The sequence below is a fragment of the Notothenia rossii genome (genome assembly GCF_949606895.1).
Source record: "Notothenia rossii genome assembly, chromosome: 3".
NCBI classification, from domain to species: domain Eukaryota; kingdom Metazoa; phylum Chordata; class Actinopteri; order Perciformes; family Nototheniidae; genus Notothenia; species Notothenia rossii.
In genome coordinates this window covers 20087670-20110627 of record NC_136901.1, presented here as the reverse complement: position 1 = coordinate 20110627, position 22958 = coordinate 20087670, and the positions used below count along the sequence as shown (strand labels likewise).

Genomic DNA, 22958 nt, shown 5'->3' with positions numbered 1-22958 from the left:
AGAGTGACATTTCATACCGTGTAATTTAATAACAACCTTTGAAACCCTATCTCCTCCTCAGCTTTATGGATATCCATTTCAAAACTGTGTATGTACGATGTTGGGTTTCCTTTTCTGTTACCTTTGGCTGTGCTGATGGTTGTGGCCGACAGACTCTGTTCAGGACCTTCTGTGATGCTGAAAAGCCAGTCTATGAACTGACACACACACACACACACACACACACACACACACACACACACACACACACACACACACACACACACACACACACACACACACACACACACACACACACACACACACACACACACACACACACACACACACACACACACACACACACACACACACACACACACACACACACACACACACACACACACACACACACACACACACACACACACACACACACACACACACACACACACATCAAAAGGAGCCCACAGTGAGGTCATTGTTTGTGAATCAAAGTAGAGAACACCCTCACCTTGTGTGTCTGGCTGCTCCAGGGCTCTTTGTTCAGAAGCAGAGCCAGGCTGTGGGGCATTCCCAGCATGCACTGTGGCAGGGCGTGGTCAGTGGACTCCTCACCGTACAGACCGTGTTGTAGGGTTTGGGGCTTGGAGCCGGGTTGCCACGGGAACCACTGGGCCCTAATGCCAAAGAGGAGGGGCATGGAGTGGTCCCCCCAGGAAACTACAGCTGCAGCAAACACCTGGAACAGGAAGTCTGTGGCCTGCACAACAACACAAGAAATCTGAGTTTAGAAAGAATAACTCAGATTTATTATTGCCTCTTAATTCTTTTTATAGTACTAGCTATTGTCGTGGTGGTAGTGACATTTACAATCTGCCCGACATTTAGTGTAGCTTCAACACTGGTCTTTATTGTAGTGATGTTAATATGTTTACAATTATCAGTGCCACTAACTACAAAAATAAGGCCTGAGTTCAGATAAACTGGAATTGTCCTTTAACAAATGAATTTGTAACAGACCTAAGGCGGTTACGTTGCGGGAAAAATAAAGGATTTCTGATCTGATTATTATTATATATGATAAGTATATCAAATAACACAACATTTTTGAACAAATACCCGAATCTCAATATTGCGACAATATGTAGGGTTGAATTTTGATACTTTCAATAAATATTTACAAAATGTGACTTGATAAATAATCATTGGTTATATGGATATAATGACTGGGCAGGTAAAGACACATAATACAAATTAGAAAAGGACATCACTTTATTGTTGTGCAGCATTTAAAACTAGAAAAAGGCACCATAATGCGATATCTCCACATCTTAGAATATATCTAGTCTTATATCACTATATCGATATAATAGTGATGTATTGCCCAGACCATAACCGTCCATTTGATGCTTATTTCACTTTAAATTACGTACTTAAGTGTAAAAACTGTATTTGAGAAAAGTTAGTGGACAGGCCTGACAAAACCTGGGCTGCATTCCAACCCCCCCAGCAACGGCAGATTTCCCAGAGCTTTAAACCTGCATGCTGAAATATCAACTGTAGCATCTAAACACTGCCAGCTCTATCAGAAATCATACTGCAGTTTGCAGCAGGGCTGACACACATACCTGTTTCGTGTCTCCACATGTGACGGGGGTTGCACCGTAGGCAACATTTCGGATGTGTCCCATCAGCTCCAGAAGCCATTCCATTCGTTTGGAAACGCCTAGAACAACAGAAACAACTCAAACTGTGGATTCACTTAGAGATGGAAATCAAGAAACTGTAAAAATGATGACACACGTATTGGTTTGCATGCAGAACAAATAAATGTAGTCATTCTTTGTGTTGTTCGCTAATAAATAAATCAGTGTGAAATTATTGACTTTGGTGTCACCTAGTGGTCGCATTACAAGCCTTTTTTTAAGAACTTGAAAATTAAAAGGGGACATATCATAAAAAATATACCTTCAATAATTGTAAAAAATACATTTTTAACATACATTTCTATCTGGTGTGCCTACCAACTGTAAAGTAAGACAAGACATCTGTGGGCTTCCTAGCTTAGAAAACATTAGATCAATCATTCAGATTAGACATTCAGATTACAAATCTAACAAGAAGTCTCCCACCGTCTAGTAACTACCCAAGGCTTAAGAACTACCTGAAACTACAAGCCAATCAGAAATAACTGCTTCATAAGACCCCTTAAAGAGACGTGCGCAAAAACGAAGTGTTTCAGAATAAGAAATACAGGTGTATTCAGAAAAATTAAATGTGTTTATCAACAATTTAAGCATCTATACATGTAGATGTTTTTGCAGAAACCTTTGGCTGTGTGAACCATAAAATAAGCATTATCATGTATCTTTAATAGATAGTATGTTTTGCCACTTTCCTGTATGATGTGAACGCATAAAGAGCCGACTTATTCCTGACCTGTGTTAGGGTTGGTTGCTCGGCGACACTGGTAGAATGTCTGCAGAAGGAGCCAGCCGACTCTGTGCTGGGGCCAGCCCTGGAGCACCCCCGCGATGACGTCATTGAGCCCCAGCAGGGGGACTCTGCCCTGGGAGGTCAGGTAGGCCAGCACGAAGCAGGTCTTCTCCATCTGAGCCTTAACAGCACAAAGCTTTATTTACTACAGTATTCATTTTATTTTACAAATGTAGTGTTCTTTTTGCTCCCCAACATAGTGTCAACATATTCATGTGGCAGGCTGCTAACCACCTGCATGCACCACTTCTCATTTGGATTATCGTAGTTTTGGCTAACAAATAAATGAAGCCATCAGAATGATCTTCCTTCAACACTTTCTTCTACAATTCATGGCGTTAAGGCTTTGTACAGAACAGAGAGAAGACAACATGTTTACCCAGCGAATTTTGTAGGTTTTTTTTAAACTTTTGACAGAGCCAGGCTAGCAGTTTCAGTTTCCCTATGCTTCCAGTAATTATGTTAAGCTAGGCTAACCACCCCCTGACTCCAGCTTGAGTTTATAGGATTATATTCACAACAGAGTATGTGTTATACAACTTATTTCCAGCATTACTGGGGGCAATTCTAGCAAGACCAAAACAATAATTAAAATACTCACTGTATTTAAGACACAAGCAATACACTATAACATTTATCTCAGCAATTGTTAGCATATGTATTTTCTTTTTCCTTAACCCTATCACATTTATAATGTACCTCGGTTACTTTGGTGATCCGGTCGATCTCTGCATCAGACATCTCAGACAGACATTTGGCGATTCCCACATACAAATCCACTTCATGATCCTAAACAAAAGCAGAAGGAACCTTTGTGAATGCTCTAGAATCACAGCTGATGCAGTACTCTGTGTCCTACAATGTTTAACTGTTTGCATGAGAGCGGTTGTATGGGATTTGAAGTTGAGGCACTGAAAATATTTGATGTGTTTAATGTAAGAGCTGAAGCAGTGGAAATGTTGGTCGCAAACTTGTTTGGTTGTACATTCAACTTAGTTTTGTACAAAATAAACCTGAATTAGTGGCTGGTAATGAGTTGGAAAGCAGTTCAATCAATCAATGTTTATTTGTATAGCCCAATATCACAAATGTTACATTTGTCTCAGTGGACTTCACAGTTTGTACAGAATATTAGTATGACAACACGACACCCTCTGTCCTTAGACCCTCACATCGTACAAGGAAAAACTTCCAGAGAAAACCCACAGTTTAAAGGGAAAAATGGGAGAAACCTCAGGGAGAGCAACAGAGGAGGGATCCCTCTCCCAGGACGGACAGACGTGCAAAAGATGCCGTGTGTAAATCGAAGAGATAATACATTTGACATTTTACAGTTGAATTGTTCCGGCCAGATAGATAAGTAAGAAGTTGAAGCTTCAGTTAGTGGCTAAACCAAGACAGACTTTCTTCTCACTGCTCCTTTCCATCCTGGGCTACTAAAAACTGCTTTAATTGTACATGTTTTGAAATAATTACCATGAGTGGAATAAAACGAATGACAACGTTTCCAGCCTTGTACCTGGATGTGGTTGGGCAGCAGGGTGAAGATCTTCTCCGTTGTGGAGCAGAGGAGGGTCCAGCAGCTGTTGGGGGGGTTGGGGAGGGCCATGGCCTGAGCCAGGCCCTGCAGCAGGGAGCTGCACAGGACCAGGCGCTGGGGTCGGAGGTCGTCCTGGAACTGCTGCAGACCCAGACTCTCTGTGTGGACCTGCAGCTTGTCCTCAGCCACATGCTTCATCCACAGACCCAGACCCTCATACAGGTGGGCCCGGGTCAGGAGCTGGGGGGGAGAGACATCACCAGAGTCAGGTCCAACGGGAGGGCTGGAGATTAAATCGTGCATCTTATGTCTAGGTTCCTCTAGATAATTATAATAATTATTATTATTGCCAGAATTGTCTTTCTAAGTTCCTTATAATACATTTCATCTGTGAAATAGGTGGAGAAAAAGGTTCTACTTCAATGTCAAATGTTACTGAAGAAGAACTTACACTGAGGCTGTGCACAAGAGGTGGGGCCAGCCATGAGCCCAGGAAGAGAGATGCACTCTGGGAAGTCTGAGCCTGACAGGATGCGAGGCACAGACACTGGTGCTGCACGTCCTCTCCTGGGGAGGAAACAGACGTGAGAGGGGGTCAGACTCCTCAGGAACATCCGAGAACTCTTCAGAGAACTCTTCAGAGAACTTACCGAAGCTGAGTCTCATCAGAGGGGACAGCACGGCGCTCCAGTTGATGGGGGGGTACTGGAAACTGGATCCAACGGAGGCCAACGGGGTCAGAGCCGCCTTCACCAGAGATGGAGGGGAAAACTCTGGACCTGGAGATTCATAAAAGCAAGAAGAAAGTTCTAGCAGAGGCAGCAATATATATAAATCTATTTCACTCAGTGGACATTCTTAAACGACAGCTGAAGGCACATCTTTTTAGATTAGCTTTTTATTTGAGACACTTTTTTATTTGCGACCCCTTTTAAATGTTGTTTTGATTTTCATTATATATTATTTTTATATTGTTTTATTTATTTCAACGGTTTAATACGCTTTATTTAAATAAATAAAAAAGTGTTTTATTAGCGACACTCCCTCTTTTAATCTTTATAATTCGTATTATATACATTTTTTTAAACTGTCAGATTGTTATATCATGCTGTGGAAAAAGGTATACCGTCCGTCCTGAAGTTTTTTCTTCTCCGCTTTAATGTGTGATGAGTGCCATGTTTCTCTTTGAGCTGCACCTAGTGTATGAAAAGCGCTATACAAATAAAGCGGTATTATATAGCTGAAAGTATCATTTTGACAACAAGAAAGATACACTCTGAAAATTCAATTTCTAAGTGTGATATAATGTCTCCTCTGTTGTAATACCTTTAGACCAGGTTGGAACCACAATCCTTTTTTAAGTGACTTTCCTTCATCTTAGATAACAGATGGGAAAGAGTTTCTGACAGGAATCATTTTTAACGTCTAAGAGAACACATTAGAAATAAAACAAAGGAATTCCACCAGCACTTGTTCCCCACATTCTATTTAGTTCAACTTTATTAAACAAACAGATTTGTAGACAGACACTGACACACTGATTGGAAGGAAATATAATGAATCAACAAACCTTTTCTTCCTGCCTCTGTGATGAAGTCAATGATGGGTCTGAGGAGACTTTTCTCTGAGAGGTAACTGAAGTCCTGAGGAACTGAGGACAGGAGGACATGGAGACAGATATATCACAGCAGACAGCTCCTCGTCTTATCAACAGACACCAAATTGTGCTCCTACCTGCTGTGTGGCTGTGGCTGGTGGACATGTGGGCCAGCTGCAGGTGTCCCAGCAGACAGGCGCTGTTGGACTGCAGGCCGATGGCTCCAGAGAAGGTGATGATCTGCACAAACATCAGATGGATTTTATTCAGCACAATTTGGGACATGTTTTCAACAGAGCAGCAGGTAGATGAGACATCACACATGGATTAAAGGTAACATCAAGTAGAACATTAAAAAACAGTAAAGATATACATATCAACAGTAGAAGGTAGTACATGTATACATATAAAAGTGAAGGATGTACTGTATATCTATAGAGATATCTATTGGAATCAACAGTATAGTCATTACAGAAAGAAATGGAACAATGATCAGAAATGGTGTCCATTTCTGAAATGACTTCTGACATCTTGTAATATTCAGAAATAATAATTAGAGAGGGAAGGTGAAACTTTTGAAGATGTTTCCGTACCTGTGTAACGGCCCGGATCACCTGGTTCAGGCGGCTCTGCTGCGGAGAGGACAGCTCCAGCTCACCGGTTTGCTGTTCAACGAGACAAACGGCCAATAACACTGACAGTAGAGGAAGAAACTCACGAATGAGAGCAACTTTATGTCATCTACGATGACGTCATCTACGTCATCGAGTGGCACCGAATGCTTCGGCACCACTCGATGACGGAGTATACTTGAAATAGTGGCTCTGCACGGCCGGCCCCTATCCTCGTCTCCACCGGGGGTAAACCTATTTCATTAACCCAAAGAGTCAAGTTTAGCCTAGCAAATTTTATATACCGTACATAACAAACACAATGACATTGAATTCTGCCAAATTATACATGAATGCCATGATCATCTCACATCTTACATACTGTCTCACAAGCTGGGGGCAAACTAACAGCTCCACACTGAAGCCACTAGCAACCCTGTACAAACAAACCCTCAAAGTACTGGACCAGAAACCTAACTGCTCCCATCACTGTACCATCCTCAACAAGCATAACATCCTGAGTTGGGAAGATTTAATAAAGTAGAGGGAACATCGTTCTGGTGTACAAAATCCTGCACAATACAGCCCCCCCTACAATGCTTAAATCACTGCAAAATGACTTAGTCTGCCCTCTTACCCAAATCATCAATTCATCTGTATTACATGGGACATTCCCAAGTGCATGGAAGACTGCAATTGTAACCCCCATTTTCAAGTCAGGTGACCCTCTGAAAATCAACAACCACCGCTCAATTAGCATCTTACCTGTAGTATCCAAGGTGTCAGAGAAGTGGGTGTCAGAACAGCTTGTCTCCTTCTTAAACAACAGTCCATTTCAACTTCTTCCCATGCAGTTTGGCTTCAGGGCAAATTATTCAACCGAAACAGCCAACTGCGTTTTTATAGAAAAGGTCAAAGCAATGGTTGACAAAGGAGGTGTTGTTGGTGCAGTATTCCTGGATCTACGCAAAGCTTTTGATACAGTCAACCATAAGGTCCTTCTGTCCAAACTGTCGGCTTTTAACTGCTCTCCATTAACACTCAGTTGGATTGAATCATACCTCAGTGGTAGGCGTCAGCATGTTATCGTCAATAATCGACTCTCTCCAGCTCTAGACTTAAGCACCGGAGTACCACAAGGTTCAATACTTGGTCCACTTCTTTTTTCCCTATATATTAATGACCTGCCACCTGTCTGTCCTGATGTGGAAACACAGCTATATGCCGATGACACTATGATATATGTGCATGCCAATACAAAGCAAAAGGCTGCTGATAAACTCACCTCAGCTTTAGTGCTGGTCACTAGCTGGCTACACTGCTCCTGTCTTCAGCTTAATGTCAACAAAACAGTTGGAATGTTTTCACAAAAAGAAAATGCAACATTGTGTCATCTATAAGCATCTCAGGTGAACATATTAACATTGTGCCTCAGGTTAAGTACCTTGGAATCATTATTGACTCTAATTTAACATTCAAAACACAAGTCAAAAAAGTGACCCAAAGAGTCAAGTTTAGCCTAGCAAATTTTAAATTCATAAGAAACACAATGACATTGAATTCTGCAAAATTATACATGAATGCCATGATCATGTCACATCTTACATACTGTCTCACAAGCTGGGGGCAAACTAACAGCTCCAAACTGAAGCCACTAGCAACCCTGTACAAACAAACCCTCAAAGTACTGGACCAGAGACCTAACCGCTCCCATCACTGTACCATCCTCAACAAGCATAACATCCTTAGTTGGGAAGATTTAATAAAGTATAGGAACATCGTTCTGGTGTACAAAATCCTGCACAATACAGCCCCTCCACCTCTTAACTCATTGGTTACTCAACGTAACAACACCAGACTGACCACTAGAAGCTCCACACGTGGCGACCTATCAGTCCCATTCAGGAAGAGTACTTTTGGTCAGTCATCATTCTCGGTCAGAGCAATACAAAACTGGAACTCACTACCCACTCAAATCAAAGACATACATACAAATACCACCTTCACAGCTCACTTAAAAACATGGTTCACTGAGAACTTCACCTGCACACACTAGCCTGTGTTGAGTATGGCGTGAGTGTTACATGTTGTGATCATGGATGTTGCCCCTCGTTTCTGTTATGTGATTGTGACATGTACTGTATGTAGTAACGTGTGTTGTTTATTGTTCTCTTTTATCCTCACACCGGTATCTACTTGTCTTTCCTCCTTTTTATTTTATTTTATATATTTTCTTAGAACTAATGCTGTTGATAAATTGTAATTTTAAGGGTGTCTATTACCATCTGGCCAGGGACAACAGCTGGAAATTAGCCATGTCGGCTAAAGCTGCACCATTTACTGTTTTTGTGACAGTTCATCGATGGGGACTGTCCACGAGACTATAAATAAATAAACCAAACTAAACTTAACAGCTGTATACCGTCATTGGCGGCTGACTCATCACCTTCTCAGGTGACTTACCTCGGCAGTTGCGGATCACATTTTGGCCTTGGTGTCTCAACAAAGTGATACATTTGGTCTTATTCAAAACAGGAGCATCTGTAGATTAGTTCTATACTCCATTATGTTATGATCCATTAAGTATGGCACAGTTTAAAAATCTGCTCTTTGTTATCTCACCAACATCTTAAGTGTAAGAGCCTTTCATTTTCAGGAAACAAATACATCAAAAGTGGAACAAAAGAAAAGAGGACCAACCAGGGGACGACAATACTCCACATTGACATCATTTGTTTTAGAACTATAAATACCTTGCCAGATAAATCTATAATAGAAAGTTGATTTGAAATTAGTAGCAATTTCTGTCTGAAGATCCTGGCACTAATAAGAAACATCACAATAATACCGAAGACAACTCTTCCAACTATTCATCAAATCATATTTGAAATGAAGTAAATCATTTCTCCTTTAGCATTGAAGGACTCCTCACCTGGAAGAGGTAGCTCTCAGACCCCACCAGCGCCACAAGGCCGTTGACGGCAGCCAGCCGCTGCATTGTGGGACAGCCCTGAAACACACAGCCAATCAGAACATTGGGGAAGTACATTTATTTTGCAGATAAAGTTGAACCTTTAAACAGCAGGAATCCTGGCTACTTTCAGATGTCTTAAAGGAATAAGACCTACATTGATTAGTTGACTTCGATCAACAGGAAAATAATCGGTTACTTTTTGATAAATGATTAATCGTTTGAGTAATGTTTCATGTTCAATTATACGGTTATTCATTGTATTTTAAGAGGCCCCACAACAACAGGCTAAGGGACTGTTAGTGAAAACAAGCCTGTTTTGAATGTTAATTATTGTGCATTCTCTAAAGAAGAAAACAAATCAGCTTTTTAAGGCTTCATTTAATAATAAATCATTTAAGACATCACCTTACACTTTGATCAACCGGGATAGACCTGCTTTTAACAATTTGATGACATTTTAAAAAGAATCCGTTTTTTTATTCCTAAAATAATCAGCTGATTGATAGAGAATAAGCGTTTTCATCAAGTGAGAGAAATTCTTCACTATGAGAACCCCCCCTTGAAGAGATGTAGTAAATACATGATCTAATCAGAGAGGGCAAAATTAGACTCAAGTAGAAGTACAGGTACTCGTGTTTAAAAGCACTCTGGTAAAAGTTGTACTGACTAAACGTCTTTACTCAGGTAAAAACAAAGAAGTATAGGCTTTGAAATATACTTCAGTAAAAAGTAGCCATAACTACCATCTGTTTTATAGAACATCTCCCTCATATATGGCCGTGGGTCATTAGGAATGTTACATTTTCATTTTTTCACTTGTTAGACGCTTTTATCCAAAGCGACTTACATACATTCAGTACTGTGGGCAATCCCCACAGGAGCAATTTGGGGTGAAGTGTCTCAGAGACACAACGACATGCTGACTGCAGTGGGACTCAAACTTGCTATCCCCTGATTCAAAGGTTCAGCGCTCTATCCACTGAGCCACAGCCTCCCACGTCTCTGTCCTCAGTCGTCTCAATAACTTCACCTGTCTCTGCCTCTTCCCTAACATTAGCCTTTTTTCCTGCTGCTTTCTGCCTTGCCCCGTTGAAATAGCTTCATAGGCTACTGGCACAGTTTGAGATAACGCGCCGCAAGTTGCTTCCTACTGAAGGATAATGGGAAACGCTTCGAGCTAAGCTGCCATTGGTCCCTCTTCTTTAGAGGAAACCAAGAAATGATGAATTCACAGATCGTGTTTTCTGTATGACATCAGGGTGGAAATAGGAGAGCAATGACTATAATGATGATCATGCCACAAATGATTAAAAATAAATGAATGAGCCTGAAAATAAATAGTGGAGTAAAGTACTGATACCAGAAACATCTACATCGTACACTAACAAAGTATTTGTACTTCATTACTTCCCACCCCTGTATATAGAGCAGCAGTACATAGGAAAATAATTCAAAAGATGTAGTACCTCTGCCAGGAGGATCTTCACCCAGGCAGCCAGCAGGCGGGGCTGGATGTCCTCGGCCTTCCCGTGGCCGGCCATGGACAGGCCGTGCACCACCAGCCCCAGAGCCAGGGAGAAGCCTGGGGTCTGGACAGAACATTACAACGCAGAGACACAGGGGTTAGAACAAGGGGGCTCATTTTGGTTCAGGGGACACATACAGACAAATCTGATCCCCAGTGGGCCGGAGCAGTGACATCACAGCATAATAACCTCTGAGTTACCACAACTCCTTCCCTTTGTCTGAGTGCGAAAAAGTACATTCTGAAAATGTTCACATTTAATTAACTATCTTTTTAAAAAACATTATGAACAACCTGACATTCCTTAAGATAAATAGGTGTACCACCACCATACTAACTACAGTGGGAACTAGTAAAGAAGAAGGTTAGGTTATCACCCTGCCTTTGTAAATAAAATGAATACATTCAAAATACATAAAAGTTGTGAAAATTGCAATTAATGTCTTCTCTAATTTTTACAGTTTACAAAGCCAAACAATGCCTTTTGGAATATATATTAAACTACTATAACTCAGTGGTTTCGTGGCATCATCTCTGAGTAATGGTGCTGCTGACCTGCTGGCCCTCCTCGGTCAGGGTGCGCAGAGAGGTCATGACCTCCTCAGCCTTGGCAGCGTCTATGATGTCTGCGCTGAAGGCCGACACACACACACACGCCACAGAGTACGCCAACACCTGCCGGATACACACATGTTCAAAGACAAAAATGATAATACCATTACACAACCATACATGAATCGATTAATCTTCCATGCAAACCAAAGTTAGCCATGGAGTGCCACAGGGCTCAGTGCTTGGACCTATTTTGTTCACCCTATATATGCTTCCGTTAGGCAATATTATAAGGAATCATTCTGTAAACTTTCATTGTTATGCGGATGATACTCAACTATATTTATCAATCAAGCCTGATGAAATTAATCATCTAAATAAAATTCAAGACTGCCTCAAGGACTTAAAAACGTGGATGACCTTACATTTTTTGATGTTAAACCCGACCAAAGCTGAAGTTATTGTACTTGGCCCGAAGAATCTACGAAACAAATTATCTAAAGATATATTAACTATGGATGGCATTAATTTGGCCTCCAGTGAGACTGTAAGGAATCTTGGTGTTATATTTGATCAGGATTTATCCTTTAACACCTACATAAAATCAATTTCAAGGACCGCCTACTTCCATCTACGTAACATTGCAAAAATCAGGCATATCTTGCCTCAAAACGATGCAGAGAAACTAGTCCATGCATTTGTTACTTCAAGGCTGGATTATTGTAACTCCTTATTATCAGGGTGTACCAAGAAGTCAGTCAAGTCGCTTCAGCTGATTCAAAATGCTGCAGCTCGTGTACTAACCAGAGTTAAGAAAAGGGACCACATTACTCCTGTTCTGGCTGCCTTACACTGGCTCCCTATAGAACACAGGATAGAATTTAAAATTCTTCTTCTCGCCTACAAAGCCCTTAATGGGCAGGCGCCATCTTACCTTAAAGAACTCATTATACCCTATTGTCCTACTAGGGCATTGCGTTCCAAGAATGCAGGGTTGTTGGTTGTTCCTAGAGTCTCTAAAAGTACAATGGGAGCCAGAGCCTTTTCTTATCAAGCTCCACTTTTGTGGAATCAGCTTCCAGTTTGTGTTCGGACGGCAGACACCCTATCCGTTTTTAAGAGTGCGCTTAAGACCTTCCTTTTTGATAAAGCTTATAGTTAGGGCTGATTAGATTCAGCCCCTAGTTTTGCTGATATAGGCTTAGTTTGTCGGGGGACATCTTACTTCTTCCTTCTCTCTGTCTATACCTGTGTACTCTCATGTTCCGATTAACCCAGCTTCCCCAAATTTCTTTCTTTTTGGTGTCTATATACGCCGGGATCCGGAGTCATGGATGATCCTGCGGTCCTGTGTCATGGATTGCGAGTCCTGGATCTTGAGTCGTGGCTGTGGTCCTGGATCATAAGTCCTGGATGGATATCCTCGTGGATTCATCTTCTTATTATACACACATGCATTTCCAAACATTTGGACTACCTATGTTGCAAATGTATTATCTTTTCAATTTATACACGGCATCTATTGCACGTCTGTCCGTCCTGGGAGAGGGATCCCTCCTCTGTTAGTCTCCCTGAGGTTTCTCCCATTTTTCCCTTTAAACTGTGGGGTTTTCTCTGGAAGTTTTTCCTTGTACGATGTGAGGGTCTAAGGACAGAGGGTGTCGTATTGTCATACTGATATTCTGTACAAACTGTGAAGTCCACTGAGACAAATGTAACATTTGTGATATTGGGCTATATAAATAAACATTGATTGATTGATTGATACATCTTTTTCTGATAAGAATTCAGGCTTTCTTTATCTAAAGTATACCATACACCAGGCCTACAGGACTGTCTCAGAAAATTAGAATATTGTGATAAAGTTCTTTATTTTCTGTAATGCAATTAAAAAAACAAAAATGTCATACATTCTGGATTCATTACAAATCAACTGAAATATTGCAAGCCTTTTATTATTTTAATATTGCTGATTATGGCATACAGCTTAAGAAAACTCAAATATCCTATCTCTAAATATTAGAATATCATGAAAAAGTATACTAGTAGGGTGTTCAACGAATCACTTGAATCGTCTAATTAACTCGAAACACCTGCAAGGGTTTCCTGAGCCTTGAAAAACACTCAGCTTGGTTCAGTAAACTAAATCACAAGTATGGGGAAGACTGCTGATCTGACTGCTGTCCAGAGGACCGTCATTGACACCCTCCATCAGGAGGGTAAGACACAAAAAGAAATTTCTCAAAGAGCAAGCTGTTCACAGAGTGCAGTTTCAAAGCACATCCACAAAAAGTCTGTTGGAAGGGGGAAATGTGGCAGGAAACGCTGCACAACCAAGAGAGATGACCGCAGCCTTAACAGCATTGTGAAGAAGAGTCGCTTCCAGAATTTGGGGGAGCTTCAAAGACAGTGGACTGAAGCTGGAGTCCAGGTATCAAAAGTCACTGTTCACAGACGTGTCCGGGAAATGGGCTACAATAGCCGTATTCCCATGGTCAAGCCACTTCTGAACTCAAGACAACGGAAGAGGCGTCTGACTTGGGCTAAGGAAAAGAAGCACTGGACAGTTGCACAGTGGTCCAAAGTCCTCTTTTCAGACGAAAGCAAGTTTTGTATTTCATTTGGAAGTCAAGGCGCCAGAGTCTGGAGAAAGGCTGGAGAGGAGCAAAATCCAAGTTGCTTGAAATCCAGTGTGAAGTTCCCACAGTCAGCGATGGTTTGGGGAGCCATGTCAGCTGCTGGTGTTGGTCCACTGTGTTTCATCAAGCCCAGAGTAAATGCAGCTGTGTACCAAGAGATTTTAGAGCACTACATGCTTCCGTCTGCTGAAAAGCTCTATGGAGATGAGGAATTCATTTTCCAGCATGATCTGGCACCTGCCCACAGTGCCAAAACCACCAGTAACTGGTGTACTGACCATGGCATTACTGTCCTCGATTGGCCTGCAAATTCCCCTGACCTGAACCCCATAGAGAATATGTGGGGTATTGTGAAGAAGAAGCTGAAAGACACCAGACCCAACAATGCTAATGAGCTAAAGGCCGCTATTGAAGCATCCTGGGCATCCATAACACCTCAGCAATGCCACAGGCTGATTGCCTCCATAGCACGCCGCATTGATGCAGTAATCCGTGCAAAAGGATTCCCAACCAAGTACTGAGTGCATTAATGGACATTTTCAAATGTTTGATTGTGTTTTGCTGTTATAAATCTTTTTTTTTTACTTGGTCTGAGGAACTATTCTAATTTTTTGAGATAGGATTTTTGAGTTTTCTTAAGCTGTATGCCATAATCAGCAATATTAAAATAATAAAAGGCTTGCAATATTTCAGTTGATTTGTAATGAATCCAGAATGTATGACATTTTTGTTTTTTTAATTGCATTACAGAAAATAAAGAACTTTATCACAATATTCTAATTTTCTGAGACAGTCCTGTATTCAACTGGCGGCCCACGGGCCAGATGCGGCCCAGAACCAACTCCTGAGTGGCCCAGTCTCCCGCAGCCAAATTCCTACACTAGTACAGACCATGAACGCAACACTCCGCGTTGCATAGAAACCACCAAACCACAACGCAGCACGTTTTTTTAAAGTGCATCTAGTGGTGCTATTAACGGTGGTCCTATGATAGCAACTCTAAAACATGTCTCTCTCAACTCTGAAGCGTAAACAGAGACAAAACGGTCATTGATCTTGTGGAGCAGATCCAAGTCAAGCTGGACCTTTTCGCGACCGACTTGAGCACGGGTCGGATACTGCATTTTCCGATGCTCCCCAAACACATCACATCTCCGGCACAAATCACAGATGTGATGACAGATTTCATTGCGAGGTTGAAAGAGAACTTTGCCGGTCGATTGTTGGATGGACTTGCTCTGCCCACAGACGTGATGATGGGCTTTGCCAGAGACCCCTTCACTGTTGCAATAGAGGGGGACGTATCAACCAGAGCAAAGGAAGTGGTCCCCTGCATCGACAAGGGGAAATATACACTGGAACTTATTGACATGCAGCGCACTAACGGGCCAGTGAAGTTTTGGAGTGATGTCAAAAAACAGCAGTTCCCTAACGTTCAGAAAGTAGCGATCTGTGTGCTCAGTATGTTTGGATCAACATACACATGTGAATCAAGCTTTTCACACATGAACTCAATCAAAAGTAGCACTCGCTGCTCCCTGACTGACAGCACTCTTCACCAATGTCTTAGGATTGCATTGACATCCTATGAGCCAAAAATCACTGCTCTTGTTCAAAACAAAAAATGTCCCTTCTCCCATCGAGAAAGTCAGCGATGACAAATCACAAATGAGGTGATAGTAAGCACCTAGTTTACTATAGTAGACGTGTAGTGTAGTATTCATTCATATAGTTACCCGTATCCCTTGTTATGGGTTTGTGCACTGAAGGGTTTGACAGTTGTATTCATTTAAATGCACTTTGTAATGTGTCTGGGTCAAATGTGACCAAAACATATGATTATTTTGTTATTACTTGAAAAGTGAAAAAATAGTATTGATACGGTACTACCTCTTTGTGTTGCATTGGAGCTCTTTAGCTGTTTTTTTTGTATGTGAGGACATTTATTAAGACTGCTATTATTGTATTCAGTAAATGCACTTTGTGATGTGCCTGGTTAAAAAAAAAAACCCTGAATATTTGACTTCTAAAGCAAACAAATGTAATGCTACAACTGTGCACTTTTTTTTCCAGATTCTGTAAATTAATGCTAATTTGTTGTGTTTTTATGCACTTTTTGACCTACCTTTGTTAGATGAACAATGAATAAAAATTGCATGTTTTTCATCGCAGTAATATGTGTTGGTTTAAAATGTGTCACTACCCGTTTTTTACAGGCCGCTGAATGTCTGGCCGAGCTACATTTTGTAGTTATAAAATCTGGCCCAACTGAATGTGTAGTTGAATAGCCCTGCCATACACCTTCAGCCTGCTTGCTCGACATCTATTATGCTGTTATATATACATATCCTCAGTAGAAAATAAATATATTCAGAAGAGTTTATAAACACTATAAAATATACAGAATAAATAAGAATACTCTCTTGTACACCAATCTGCTAAACATATAACATGCTGTATAAATATATATGTATAATGTATAAACTATTTACATACAACAATTGGATACAGTAGCTTTATATTCAAATATATCCTGTGAGTTAGTGGAAATTGGCTACAATATATACAAATATATAACATTGTTTCTGGTTCTAGAAAGGGAGAACCTGAACAAACTATGAAGCCTTGAGTTCTCTGCCATCCACAGGTGATTTGTCTCTTATTTTAAGGATTTAAAAAAACATTCCTCAAAAAGCAAACTTGCACCAAAAGAGAAAAACATAGTTAACTGAAGAAAGAAATAAAATAACAAATACTTTTCTTATCAAAGGATAGCAAACACTCTGAGAGGGGGGGGGGGGGGGGGGGGTGTACCTCCTGCAGCATGCGCCCCTGCCCGCTGCTGTCCTGCAGGGTGGACAGCAGTCTGTCCAGGGTCTGGGACACGTGGACTTGTTGCTCCGTCTGTCCACTGCTGCAGATAGAGGCCAGCACCAGACCCAGGCCCAGCACACAGCCCGTGCTGAGGGGGGAGACTCAAGGTCAGAACACTGGGTTCATTGTAAAGTCACATGTTGTAGCTTTTATGCATTCTTTGTATTGTATTGTTATTCCCTACTGGTTGGCATGGTGGTACAAATCTGAGCATTTATACATCGCCTTGGCTTATGGAAAGTTTGTAACAAGTAACATCAATCTCAAAGATTACTGCATAATGAATACTTTGACATTCTGCTGAAAGTACTTTCACTCAAGTTTGATTTGACAGTGGAGAATTCTGGCCAATGTTTACTTATTTGATTTGTATTCAGTTAACGGGTGCCTGCCTCTATCATATACGCAGTGGTGGAAAGTAACTATGGAAAATACTCTGCACTGTACTTTACCGGAGTATTTTCATTATATGCTACTTCATACTTCTACTCCACTACACTTTGGCAGCAAATGTTACTAATTACTTTTGCAGGTTTATATTATTAATACAAACATGAAATCAACTAATACACTATGATGTTCTGTTAAGGATGGAGATAGACACACATGAATCAATTATTAATCCAACTAATATTATTTAAAAAATTGCCACTTTGAATAACGAACACTTTTAGATGTGGTACTTAAATATATTCTGATGCAAATTATTTTGTACTTTTACTTAAGTATCATTTTGAATGCAGGACTTGAGTCCACGAGTGTTTGCTTTAGTCATAATAAAGCAAACACTGCTTTATTAGGACTTCTTCTTAAGTATAAGATGTGAGTACTTCTTTCAGCACTGCATATAAGTTAATATTTACATTCATTATGTGACCGTCTGTGTTTCCTGTAGATATTTAATTGCTCTTTATACTGCACTGTTAGTGTAGAGATTTACTAGTCTGCTGCTGTGTTTATTGTGTTTTTGTAACTCGGCACAATAATTTCCTTCGGGATAAATAAAGTCTTATCTTATCTTAAGCTAGTCTGCGTTGCCCCTTTGCTGTGAGACGAATAAAGGATTTCTGATTCAACTTGAATGTTCACTGTGTGATTTTAGGACTTCTATGCATGAAGTAAAGAATCAGAATATTATTTCCCCCACTTCACATCACGTGTCAGGGCTCAGAGTCAGCACTGACTTGTACTCCAGGTCGGGGTTGAAGGCGCTGCCCTCCAAAGCGTCCAGAGCGCTGCGGAGGACATCGGTGTCCTTCTGGACCGAGACGTCACTGCAGAGCAGAGAGAGTATTAAGGGTGGGTTACAGCAAGGGTGTCAACTATAAGGCCTGTGGGCCAAAACTGGCCCTCCAATCTGGCTGGATGAAAAATGACAGAAAAGACATTAACTGTAAATACAGTTTAATTTAATTAATTTAAATGTTATACATTCTCAAGGAAGTGGGATTACTGAACCTACAAAGTAGTTTTGATCATAAAGTAAAATACTATATTGTTCAGTTCCCCAGATACTGAGATCTGTGAGTTGTAATTAATGTGTAAATGATAAACTGAGGAGTGATATTGTTGAAATTACACTTATTTTTCTGAATACATTTCAGGTTGTTCAAAATGTGTTAATGATAGTTCATTAAATGTGAACAGATCAGATTTTGCAGTATGTGGCTTGTTAACTAAAATGAGCCCCCCCTCTGGTCAACGTGTGTTTGCGTCACCCCCACAGACCTGAGGCGCTGCTGGTGCAGGCTGGACAGCACCATGCCCAGCGCCAGGCCGGAGTGGAACTGCAGGGCCTGGGAGTCCTCTGCGGAGCTGGAGCCCGGCAGCCCGGCCTGCAGCGCAGACAGGACCTGGAGCAGCCCCTCCCTCTGCCACACCACCAGCACCGGGACCAGCAGGGACAGGGCCAGGCTGGCACAGGAGCGGGCGATCGCGCTCGCCGTGTTCTCCCCCGAGTAGGAGCGCTGTACAGGGGGCGAGGAGGGGACAACTGACTACTTTAATATTTCTACTTTATGAAATGGATGGTTGTATAAAAAATCTTTCCTGCTAAATTATTTGGAACCTTGAACATTTGGGCTCCTCTGAATGTACTGTATCTCTGGAGATAATGATCAGACCACATTTGGACTAGATGTTCACAGAGACAAAGCATACAATGATGCCTGTAAGAGAACAACAAGGCATTCTTTTTATTATTGATTTGTCAGTTATTTTCCATAACTATTTAAATAAGTAATTTTGAAAAGAAAAAAACAAACAATTATCAATGTTCAAAATAGTCTGGTTTACTCACTTTAAAGTGAATTTGAAATGTGATGAATATACAATATGTGGGGATGTGTGTACAAACTGAAGGAATTAGAATTTGAATACTTAAATGTATTTTTTCATTTTGTCATGATGCAACAACCAAAATCACCTTATCAAGCATGACTCACCCTTGTTGTTACATTGATTTAATATACATATTAAGAGGTGATGTTAATGGTTTTGTATTTTAAGCCTCAATGGTATATCAAGAGTAAGATTGAACACTGGATTCAAACTTCAGAAGGACTATCTGCTGTGACCTGGTATACATTTACAGTATCTGAGACTCACGTGCAGGAACCATGGGAACACCTGTCCTGAGGGCCGGTAGCTGCTGATGCTGAGCAGAGTGTTCAGCACCATGGCCAACCAGGAGGCAGTGGGCACGAACTCTGGCCCCGCCTACAGAGGAGAGACAGTGAAGGAGAGATATTAATGAATAGTAACACATCATATGTATACAGTGCTACTCCCAGTGCTGAAAGATGCTTTACAAGAAAATAAGAGGAATAAAAACAATAAAAACAGTCCTGAGTGGGGTAGAGGATTATAGGTTGAAAGCAAGAGAGAACTGGGGGGTATACTACCAAGCCAGATCAGTGTGTTAGTGAGGTATGTCGAGCCTAAAGCCAGAGTATTCCGTACTGCGAAGGTGGCTCTCTTTTAACCTGGCTAGATGGCCATGGCATCCGGACCAGGTTATGTTCAGAGTTTGAGCTTGAAATCCTGCTTCCCTTAAAATAGTGTGCCTTTGAAGTGTTGAGATGAGAGGCAACCCGTCATCAGTGATGCATTACATCAGAACCAGATATTATTCATCAGGAGGAAGTTTAATTGCAGATGAGTGCAGTATAATTCCTTAAAACCATAATTTCCTCACTTTGGAACATGTTTTTAAGAGTCGTCCGTACCTCTCAAGGTCTTATTACAAGCTGTCACCAGAGTGAGTTATTTACTGCGGGTGCCATAGGGTGTTGCTGTATTTTCAGGTATTTTAGGGTGTTGTGTCATGCGATTGGTTGAGTTTTGACCCCAAAAGCGGATATGGTTTTTGACCTCCATAGCGGGAATGTGTGTGAGGACCGGAGGGAGTTTTAGTACTAGACTTAGCTCCTACAGTCAGAAAGAACCTTCATCAAGCCAACCATAGGTGAAGTCTAGTGCTACTAGATAAAACAGATAGTGTTTGTCATTCTTGTGACTTATATGAATATCAGTTCACATTTAATCAAATCAAATCAAAGTTTATTTATAAAGTTTATTTATAAAGCACATTTAAAAGCGATTTTTGGTCGGGCCAAAGTGCTGTACATGTAATAAATACTACAATCACATAAAAACACATTACCGGTACTACAAATCTCCGTAGTCGTAGTCGTGCTCCGCTCTGACTAGAAGGCCAGGGAGAAGAAGTGTGTTTTAAGAGTGGATTTAAAAACCCCTAGGGTCTGGGCCGACCTCACAAGGAGGGGCAGAGTGTTCCAGAGCCTGGGGCCAGCTGCTGCAAAGGCTCGGTGCCCTCGGGTTTTGAGCCTGGTCTTGGGCACTACCAGCAGCAGCTGGTCAGCAGACCTTAAAGCTCTGGCTGGGGTGTAGCGCTGGAGGAGTTCTGCTATATAGGCCGGAGCCAGCCCATTTAGTGCTTTAAAAACAAATAAAAGGAGTTTAAAATCAATTCTGAACCGAATTCGAAGCCAGTGCAGTGAGGCCAGAATTGGGGTGATGTGGTCACGCTTTTTGTGGCCAGTGAGTAGACGTGCAGCTGCGTTCTGCACTAGCTGCAGGCGTCTAATTGACGCCTGGTCCATACCCACGTACAGAGCGTTGCAGTAATCCAGTCTCGAGGTAACAAAGGCGTTAATAACCCTTTCCAGATCTTTAAAAGATAAAAACAACTTGGTCTAAGCCAATAGTCGTATTTAAAAAAAGCAGGTTTTGACTACGGTGCTGACCTGCTTATCGAATTTAAAAGCGCTATTGAAGGTCACTCCAAGGTTCGAGACAGAGGGGAGGTTATTGTTTTTGAGGGAGCCCAGAATATCAACCTGGGAGGCTGGAGGTTGGGGTTGAGGTTGACATTTAATGACCAATTCATGCTAAAAGCAGGAAATTCCAAAGGGTTCACACTAGGGCTGAACGATATATCGTGTCATGGCGATATGCGCATGCGCGATATTCACATCGCAGGGACGTGCGATTTTATAAATTTTTTATAATAATTGTATTTTTTTTTTCATTTTCTTTTTCAGGACGTGTGATATTACATAGGTACATTAACTCAAACACGTCATGTTACAATTATTTTGCTGCTTGCTACAAAAGGAAAAATTGCGCGGCTCTCATGTCAGGATTAAGTGAGTGATTGACATGCAGGCTCTGCATGCACAGCAAACCACCAATCACAATCATTCTTGATCAGATCACAGCAGGCCACGCCCCGCTAGTTTGCAGACAATCAAAACACCGGTAAAATATGAGCGAGGAACAGGAGGACAATACCGGCGAGAATGAAGATTTACTTCCAAAAAGAAAAGCAACATCTGCCACCTGTAACTATTTTGGATACAAAAAGGTTCTTCTCTTCTTCATTCACAGATGAACCCCCTTATTTGAGGGTAAGCAACATGCATTATCATGGCTTAAGGTATGATGAGTCAACCAGTTAAGATCCAGACGTCTGTGACTAAAATCCTTCATCCGGTTAAATAGAACGCAAATAGAGGGGGGGGGGGGGGGGGGGGGGGGGGGGGGGGGGGGTGTACCTCCTGCAGCATGCGCCCCTGCAAAAAAACGCAATATATATCGCAGGGGAAAAAAATATCGCAATGTCAGTTTTTTTCAATGCAGCCCTAACACACACTTTTCCTGCCACTGTGTCTACAGACAGTAAAACAGTGGGTCTCTCACCCTGAGGCTGCCTTCACTGTCAGCAGGAAGGTTGCTCTCATATTTAGCCAGCACTGAAGCCAGGCCGCTCAGAGCCAGGATGGAGTTTCCCTGAACCACCGGACTGTCCCTGAAGTACACACAGAACATACCACTGTTAGTACTGACATTTCTATCAAGGTGTGACCTTCAGATCCCCTCAACAATGTTTCTGTGAGGACTCACTTTGTAGCAGTTTTGATGACGTCTGTCAGCTGATCTCTGGCCCTGAGAAGAAAAAGATGGAGAGGAAAGAAAAAGAGAAGTGCATTATGAGAGTACCCTCTCCTGCTAATGAAATTATGTGGAACACCGGCATGTATTCAAACTGTTTGTTCTTTACTCTGTGTGTTTGAAAATGTGCGTTGATGTTAAAATAACACGAATATAGTGTAAGGTAAGAAGAACATATATTTTGTATGCATCTATTGATTGCAGATCATGGAGATGGAATTGATGATGATGATGATGATGATGATGATGATGATGATGATGATGACGAAATGTCTACATTAAAAGGTAAATTAAGAAACCTTTAATAGTAAAGCATAGTTTTTTCCCCACATTGATCATTATAATGTTCTATCTTTATGTGTAACTGTGCATACCCTCTTGTGCATACAACATTTGGAAGGAAATTAGAAATGCTGCCACCTGTCCTGAAGAAATGTTATTTGTTTGGTAATCTTACATACATGTAGTTCACTGTAGTTTGCCATATATTGTCATATTTTCCTTATCATAAGTGTTCTCTTGAGTGTTTTTTTTTTAGCTTTTAAGGTTCTTTGTATAGTTATATTTAAAAGTGGTGTAAATAGTTGTCTTTAGTATCCTATCCCATGCTAAATTGTTTCTTAAAAGTACTTATTTTTTTATTATCCTTGTATATTTATTCTCAATTATTATATTATATTTATATTACTATAT

The 22958-nt window shown here is 41.1% G+C and overlaps 1 protein-coding gene across 2 annotated transcripts in view; it reads right to left on the bottom strand.

The window, feature by feature from the left end:
• The window catches only part of focad (focadhesin), an 82019-nt gene that overhangs the window by 827 nt on the left and 58234 nt on the right, over positions 1-22958 (bottom strand). For both annotated transcript variants that reach the window (XM_079668447.1, XM_079668448.1), the window contains 20 exons: positions 22218-22259; positions 22014-22122; positions 19398-19508; positions 18519-18757; positions 17975-18064; positions 16731-16878; positions 11281-11400; positions 10667-10789; positions 9159-9236; positions 6209-6280; positions 5753-5855; positions 5589-5669; positions 4669-4797; positions 4470-4585; positions 3998-4258; positions 3178-3267; positions 2422-2599; positions 1611-1708; positions 494-742; positions 122-197 (listed from right to left, as the gene is read on the bottom strand). In XM_079668447.1, coding sequence (XP_079524573.1) covers positions 122-197; positions 494-742; positions 1611-1708; positions 2422-2599; positions 3178-3267; positions 3998-4258; positions 4470-4585; positions 4669-4797; positions 5589-5669; positions 5753-5855; positions 6209-6280; positions 9159-9236; positions 10667-10789; positions 11281-11400; positions 16731-16878; positions 17975-18064; positions 18519-18757; positions 19398-19508; positions 22014-22122; positions 22218-22259 — 2513 coding nt within the window. The remainder of the gene's footprint in view (positions 1-121; positions 198-493; positions 743-1610; positions 1709-2421; positions 2600-3177; positions 3268-3997; positions 4259-4469; positions 4586-4668; positions 4798-5588; positions 5670-5752; positions 5856-6208; positions 6281-9158; positions 9237-10666; positions 10790-11280; positions 11401-16730; positions 16879-17974; positions 18065-18518; positions 18758-19397; positions 19509-22013; positions 22123-22217; positions 22260-22958) is intronic.